Consider the following 8,579-nt stretch of genomic DNA (forward strand, 5'->3'; position numbering starts at 1 on the left):
CCAAAAAAAAAAAAAAAAAAAAAAAACTGTGGAAATGTATCTTGACTAAGATCACAAGACTAATTGACAACAATTGTTTTTGGAAAATTCATGGAACGTTAAGATTATAATTCTGAGTAGATTACACCTCAACATTTGGTTTATGATATGTCAATCCATAATGGTTACATTCAGTAGGGTCTTGTCAAAAGAATAACAAAATTAATATTTATTTGGATGCAACCCAAACTTATTTTAAAGTTTCTCGTTGTAGTGGGCATATGTGTCTATATCTTGAGAGAGGTATGGAGAGGCAGTCATGGTCTATTTTCACCATTAAATATTTCTTACTCTATGCGCAGATTTCAGGGTTACCAACAAGGTCACTATCAATTCAGCGGTTGGTTGAGATTAAAACAGTTGCAGAGCAATTGCATTTTAAGATATCAACCTTGTTATTGCATAGTGGAAAGGTCGTTGAAGCAGTGACATGGTTCCGCCAACACATTACCTTGTACAGTAGGTTAATTGGAGAGCCAGATACTGAATTTCTTCACTGGGAATGGATGAGTAGACAATTTATGGTATTTGCCGAGTTGCTAGAGACAAGCTCAACAACTAGTCTTAGCATCCCAGCACTGGGTCTAGGCACTGGAAACAAGCCTTTAACTGAATGGGAGTTTCATTCAGCTTATTACTATCAGGCATGAACCTTCCTTCTTATTTACTTCCAGTAAACTTCATTGGGAATGGAATGATTGGATCCTTTTTTCCTGCCTACTTGAATAATTATATTCTTTTCTATTCTGAAAAGTACTCATTCAATAATTTTACTACAGTAAACATTATGCCCGAAAAATCACTACTTGTAGTTCCTTCCTTTTTTCCCCCTATGTACTTGCTTGAAAGTAGACATACCGACTATATCTATCAGCCTTAAATTAGAATTGAGAGAAAACAAGTCAGTCCTGCGATTATTAGAGTTACATTAGAAAAGTACCATAGTTCTTGTCAAAAAAGAAGAAACACGTTCTTAACTCAACAATATAGCTTTAGAAGAAAAGGGACATTTGCAATATGAGTGATTTGGGGGTTTTATTAGATTTGCTGTTATTGAGACTTCCATTTTGATACATCTCATAAAAAATAAATCTTTTGGGAGAAAAAAAAATTCACAAATGAAGAGAAATTTGTGAAACTTCGTATGTATTAGTTATGTTTCTTTTTGTTCGGAGTGGTGTTAGGGGGACTTCCATTTAAAATGATGAAAGATTGAAAATCTGCTCAAAGACGCATGTAGAAGGGGAGGAGAATACAGGAAAACCTCACACCAATTATTGTTGATCAACTATCAAGTGTAGTTACAAAGATCCCTAATAAAATAAAAAATGGAAGAAAAGCATAGAAGTGAATAATTCTCCACACCTCTTGCCTCTACATAACTCTATACAAAATACATGTCATCTGTACATTTGTTCATGTGAACCGAGTGATATATGATCTTTTCTGGAAAACTGTTGGCACTTTAACTTAGTTATGCTATTAGAACATTGGTTCTTTTGATATATAATATTCAATGTTCTTTCGTTAATCATATACCTACCAGAATTCTTGGTAGCCTAAAGCATTCAAGGTACTGTTCCTTCATTGCTTTGAGAATACGTTTCTTGACAACTTGTTTAGTTGAGCTTTGGTCATTACCAACATACATCTGATCTTTTCTTGTTTTTTTTATAACATTCAATCTAAGTAAGCTATAAATATTTGCTTGAACTTAATGAAGTTGGGAAGATAATGTATTTGATCCAGAAACTTGCCCTTGAAACAGTTAGCCGCTAACTATCTGAAGGAGAAGAGATCATCTTTTGAACTGATATCATCAATGTACATAAATGCTGATGAATTGGAAAAAACTACCGAGTCTTTGGTACCGTCGGTATATGTGGGGCAGTATTGTAGGTTACTTGAACAAGTTGATGTAACGCTCATGCAAACGTAAGTGTTGAATAAGTAAATTCATAATTCCTCTTTCATATATGCTTTTTATATCTAAACTTCGACTTGTCTCATACATGCAGTGTTACGGATAAAGCGTTTCTGAATAATACCATTGCTGGAGAAAAGAAGCATCAAGAACCATTTCATATGATTACTCTCCTCAAGAAAGCTTATGAGTCGTATAGCCATGCCAAAGCTCAGAGAATGAGCTCTTTTTGTGCATGCCAGATTGCTAAAGAGCATTATGCAATGGACAATTTAGAAGAGGCAAAAAGACATTTTGATAACGTTGCAAGTTTATATAGGAGGGAGGGATGGATCACTTTGTTATGGGAAGTCCTCAGTTACCTGCGAGATTTGTCTAGGAAACATGGTATTGTGAAAGATTACTTGGAGTACTCTCTTGAAATGGCTGCACTTCCCATATCATTTGATGTTCATATGCTGTCTCTCAGATCCAAAGATTGCTGCCCAGTGAACCCTGCAACTCTAGACAATAGGGAAAAAATCCACAACGAAATATTTAATCTAGTTGATGAAGAATCAGTGTTGGCCTCAGTTGAACATGGCAAAGAACTCAAAGTAACGGGAGACAATCCTGTACATCTTGAAATTGATCTAGTGAGCCCTCTTAGATTGGTGCTTCTTGCTTCAGTTGCTTTTCATGAACAAGTAATCAAGCCTGGGGTGCCTACTCTGATTACCGTGTCACTTCTATCCCACTTGCCTCTTACCATTGAACTTGATCAATTAGAAGTTCACTTTAATCAGTCGGAGTGTAACTTTATCGTAGTAAATGCTGAAAGACTTCCTTCAGCTGGGATGGCCAGTGATCAACATGGTCACAGAGTTGAGCAAGCTCCTTCTCTTGCACTTTCCTCAAATAAATGGCTACGGATGACATATCAAATTAAATCTGGTAATTTAGTTTTTTCTCATGCGTTCTTGGAATTTTGGTATATATAAACTTTTTTTAGTAAACAAAGATTGAAGAGGTTAAGATATTAAAAAAATGGAGATGAGATATTTGGTATTAGGGGTGTTTATTTTAACAGATAACCCGATCGGCCCAACCCAACCCTTGTATACCCCTATCTGATATCCCCACAAAACCAAGGGGAGCTTTGATTTTATATCAGGTTCATAATGGTTCTGAAGGGTGTTCATCAATTTCATTTTCTTTTGTTCATAACTTTTCCAAAATACTGCTTATAATCGGATGTGGGTAGAATCTTGGGTGTCTTTCTGATCAAGATTTTTTTTATCCTGGCATAATTGGAGATGTGATACTGTTCTCATTTTCACATCTGACTATATTCTGAATATTCGAACCATTTCAGTTTTTTTCCCTGTGCGTGCCAAGAGTGAGAGTTTCTGTTATCCTAGGTGTATGTTTTTGTTAGTAGATTTCTGCTTTTGATAATATATATCTAGAGAGAGTGAGAGATACGTATACTGATATTCATAGGTATATATGCAGGTAGCTAGCTAGCTACACATGTATATGTACATATGGTATTATGATTGTAAGAATTTGAGGTTTATGCTAATGTTTTTTTTGAGGTATTATGTATATGTACACATGTATATGTACATATGGTATTATGATTATAAGAATTTGAGGTTTATGCTAATGTTTTTTTTTGAGGTATTATGTATATGTACACATGTATATGTACATATGGTATTATGACTATAAGAATTTGAGGTTTATGCTTATGTTTTTTTTTTATTCAGATCAAAGTGGTAAACTCGAATGCACATCAGTTATTGCAAAGATACGGCCAAACTTTACGATCTGTTGCCGAGCTGAAAGCCCTGCTTCGATGGATGATTTACCTGTTTGGAAGTTTGAAAATCACCTGGAGACACTCCCAACAAAGGATCCCGCTCTAGCCTTTTCTGGCCTGAAGACAATCCAGGTTGAAGAGCTTGACCCAGAAGTGGATCTAATTTTAAGCGCTTCTACCCCTGCATTAGTTGGAGAGACTTTCATAGTACCTGTAACCGTGGTCTCCAAGGGTCCTGATATTCACTCTGGCGAGTTAAAGATCAACCTGGTTGATGTGCGAGGAGGTGGTTTGTTTAGCCCAAGAGAAACAGAATCCTTTTCTAGTAGCCATCATGTTGAGCTTCTTGGCATTTCTGGTATGGAGGATAATGCAGACTCACATTTGATTTCTGATGAAGCAATGAAGATTAAGCAGTCCTTCGGACTGATTTCTGTTCCATTTCTAAAACCTGGAGAGCCCTGGTCCTGCAAACTGCAAATTAAGTGGCACCGGGCTAAACCCATTATGCTTTATGTGTCCCTGGGTTACTCTCCACTTAGCGATGATCCAAATGCTCAAAAAATCAATGTTCACAGGAGCTTGCAGATTGATGGAAAGCCTGCTGTCACAATTGGTCATCACATTTTGCTGCCTTTCAGGCGGGATGCGTTGTTGCTTTCAAGGACTAAAGCAATCCCTCAGTCTGATCAGTCATTATCTCTGCCTCTAAACGAAACTTGCATACTGGTGATCAGTGCCCAGAATTGCACTGAGGTCCCATTGCAACTATTATCCATGTCAATTGAAGCAGATAATGATGGGACCGAAGAAAAGTCATGTTCCATAAAAAATGCTAGTAGTAACCTTGTAGACCCAGCTCTTCTCACGCCTGGAGAAGAATTTAAGAAGGTTTTCACTGTTACTTCCGAGATAAATTCATCAAAGCAGATTAGGTTAGGAAATGTGTTACTTAGATGGAAAAGATACTCAAAGACTGAAGACCAATATGATTCTAATGTTGGTTCAGTCTTGACAACGCAGAGTCTTCCTGATGTCGATACAGAGTTCTCGCCTTTAATTGTGTGCATGGAGAGTCCTCCTTATGCCATCCTCGGAGATCCATTCACATACTTTATTAAGATTAAGAACCAATCAAAGCTATTACAGGAAGTCAAGTTTTCTCTAGCAGATGTACAGAGCTTTGTGATATCTGGTTCTCATGATGACACAATTTCAATACTCCCTGTATCCGAGCACGTCCTTGGCTACAAGCTGGTTCCTTTGGCCTCAGGTATGCTGCAGTTACCCAGATTTACTTTAACCTCAGCAAGATATTCTGCTAGCTTTCAGCCTTCAATGGCGGAATCTACTGTTTTTGTGTTTCCATCAAAGCCCCCCTGCGAGTTGGCTGACAAGGGAGACGCAGGACCAGAGTCTAGTGGTCCAATATCTACCAGCCTTTCTTGAAGGAAGTGACTTGTGGACTGACGTGGGGATGTTTTTAGTATTCCAACTTCTGATATTTCTGATTGATTAGCTGGACTGATGTGGGGGTGTTTTTAGCATTTCAAGTCCTGATAATCATGTATCTGATTTATTAGACGAAGACAGGGACTGGGATTTTGTCGAGGCCAGCAGTTGGGTACACAACACTTTGTAATAATACCCTAAAAGAGTTTACGTCATGAGGAAATATTTCCCCTCCCAAAACAAAAAACAAAAGGGAAGACCATCATATCATCCCACTTCTTCAGCCTTCACCATGGTGGGCGCTGAACCATCAAATTGATTACTCCATTGACAGGCATCCCGTCGGAATCCGAATCATGGTACCCAAAAAGATGCCCCGAGGTCTCTTGGATGTGTCAGTCTTATCATGAAGAAGAAGATAAAGAGAGATTGCAGGCATTTCCACACAACTAATCACAACTATTATGAGTTGGAAACTTCGCTCCCCTTTTTGGTACTCTGCCTTTTGAGTTGTTTATAAACATGGTGATACTGATTGATCATAGATTTATTGTATTGATTTTGAAAAGAATCTTCTGTTTATTTCCAATAGAAAATTGTGCTTAGAGATCCATTTGCAGAAATGAGCAGCAGCTACTTTGAGCTGTGAAAGTAGTAATATATTATAGTTTGTGAGAGAAGGAAGAAGGGGAAAGAAGAAATGGAGATGAGAATGTGGGGTTGGGAAGGGAGACAAGCTCCATCAGGGAATTTGGTTAAGGGGCCATTATAAGCCAACCTCCATGGCATGTGAATTTGTGATCTGAAGCTTGTTTTTGTTTGTGCAGTGTAGCTTGTAGCCGAGACAGGGGAGATAACACGGCACGTGAGCCCCTCTCAGGCCGCCCTCCACAATTAATGTCCATCTCTTTGCTTTCCATTTTTCCTCATTTCTCAAAACTTTTCTTTATTTCTCACCTTAAATAGTTTTAATAGATTTTTTTAATCTTTTAATTTTGTATTAAACATATTTAAACTTTAAATTTTTTTTTGTAACAAAAGTAGGAAAAAAGAAGACTAGTGAGTCCAATGAAGTCAATAAGTCATAAGACTCTATTAATAGTCTCCGAGTCCTATGACTAAGTTAACCAACTCAACTATGTAAAATAGTTCGTTTCTTAAAAAATATGAATATTCATGATAGACCCATTAACTCAACTATGTAAAAAAAGTTTGTCTCTTAAAAAATATGAATATTTATGATAGACCCATTATGTGACTAAAGTATATCAACGATTAAATACTATCATAGCAATTGCATGATTTTAAATCTAACTTTATCACAAAACGATTATCTTCTACCTCAATATGTGACTAAAGTCTATAACTCAAACTAATTAAAATAATATTAATATTAGTCCATTAATGATACGTTTCAATATGTTACTATACTGCATTAGTGAGAGATGAATATCACACAGGAATATTAATATATCATTAATAGACTTGTAATGTTGATAGAATTGTATATACATTAAAGTCTATAAACTTCAATCAATCAAAGAATTGTATTTGTAATTCAATTTCGATCAATTTCAATTCCAAGATGTTTCGTGATAATCCAAAGAATCGAACACTAGAAGTTCAGTTCTCTGTATAGTTTTTTACTTAAAAAAAAAAAAAAAAAGTCTATTAAACTCTTTTTATTTATTTATTATTATTATTATTTTACATTTATTAGATATTTTTAAAATATCGTAATTTATAATGTTTAAAATTTATAAAAAGAAAATAGAAAAGAAATGAGTTGGAGGCCAATGTGTCAAGAAAAAGGTAGATAAAGAAACGGTTATAGCGTGAAGAGGGGTGACAGCTGGATACGGTTGGCAGGGATGGTGTGCAACAACCAACACGTGTCCTCCATCAGAAGATAGACACGTGGACATTTCATTTGAATTTTTTTAATTTTTTTAATTTAGTCTCTCACTTCCAATTGGTCTGTCGCTGTCTTTTCTTTTATTTCCCTTTTTGCCACTCCCCACCTTCATTTCCATCCCTTTCTATTTTAAATTAACTTATTATTATATTTTTATTTACTGTCCATATTTACAATTTTAATTTAAATTAAATATATTTTTAAATATCTAAGATGATGTACGAGGTAAAGCTAATTGTCATTTTTCAAGATTTATTTTTTAAATACATATAATATATTTTATTTCAATGTTAGTATTTGAACAAAATAGCGATTAAAATATTAATCTAGAATTATATATATATATATATATATATATTTGAGATTAATTTTTAGATTATCATGGTTTAAAGAAAAAATTAGGATTAATTTTCATTAATTATAATATTCTTCCACTAAATAAAACAAAAAATCTTCCATTTGCCATAGTTTATACTTTATAATCATTCATAATTAAATTAATTTAATTTAAAATTCCAAATTATTAGGAAAAGAAATTAGTTTTTATATTTTAGTTAAGATCTTTAAATATTTTTACAAAACCAAAAAAAGAAAATATTAATAAATACGAAGTAAGATATTTTTGAAATTAAAAAAAATTAAAATTATATTATTTGAAATTGAAATGGTAATGGCTATAAACATTAGCACATGAAGACAGCTTCTTTTGTTGTTGTTTAAGAACAGCGATGTGTGGTTTTGATAATGGAAGAAGAAAAGAAAAAGAGGTTTCACTTCTCATCCGTGACAAACCAATTGCCATTGCCTGTGACCCTGTTAGGTCACCCTCACTCCCAACCCAACTATTTTCAACCCACTAAATGTACGACAAAGATCTCACGGTTATTAAGAGGCAGCTATTTTTTCAACTCAATGCTCGACTAAAGGGACAAAACACTCGAACACCTCATCAGTGTATCTTGCCCGTCCTCGTCATATCCCATGCCACACTTGCCTATTCCGTATAGGTAATTGTGACTAAGAGAGCAGCTAAATGGTACTCGAGTATTAACACTTGTATTAACACTTATAATGATAATCAATGTCTTATCTACTAAGCTATACACAAATCGATACTCACCAAAAGCCCTTTATCCGTTTGGGCAATACAACAACGAATAGTTCGGTCCAAGACTCCACTGCTTCAAGAGTAGGATGTCGACCGAGATGGAGCTGGGAGCCAACCAAACTTTCTTGAAACGTACATCTAGACGAGGAATGAGTCTGTTCAAGAAGTGCGAATTCAGTGGAACGGTGGATGAGAACATTAATGTTTATAATTATAATAAAAAAGAAAGTTGAACATATTATCAAGTTTGTCGTTTGCGTTATGGTGCAAGCTGAGTCCATTTGCCATCACTTTCAAGTGAACATAGCATATCCTAAAAAGTGGATAGCCAATTTGA

General features: G+C 35.2%; 1 protein-coding gene across 2 annotated transcripts in view; it reads left to right on the forward strand.

Moving 5' to 3' along the window:
• The window catches only part of LOC111433751 (trafficking protein particle complex subunit 11), a 10,044-nt gene extending 4,149 nt beyond the window's left edge, over positions 1–5,895 (forward strand). For both annotated transcript variants that reach the window (XM_023070933.1, XM_023070934.1), the window contains 4 exons: positions 342–683; positions 1,808–1,974; positions 2,058–2,896; positions 3,715–5,895. In XM_023070933.1, the coding sequence (XP_022926701.1) occupies positions 342–683; positions 1,808–1,974; positions 2,058–2,896; positions 3,715–5,216 (2,850 nt within the window). In that variant the 3' untranslated portion in view covers positions 5,217–5,895. The remainder of the gene's footprint in view (positions 1–341; positions 684–1,807; positions 1,975–2,057; positions 2,897–3,714) is intronic.
• The last annotated feature ends 2,684 nt before the right edge of the window (positions 5,896–8,579 follow it).

This window comes from Cucurbita moschata, unplaced genomic scaffold (genome assembly GCF_002738365.1).
Source record: "Cucurbita moschata cultivar Rifu unplaced genomic scaffold, Cmos_1.0 Cmo_Scf00043, whole genome shotgun sequence".
Taxonomy (NCBI): domain Eukaryota; kingdom Viridiplantae; phylum Streptophyta; class Magnoliopsida; order Cucurbitales; family Cucurbitaceae; genus Cucurbita; species Cucurbita moschata.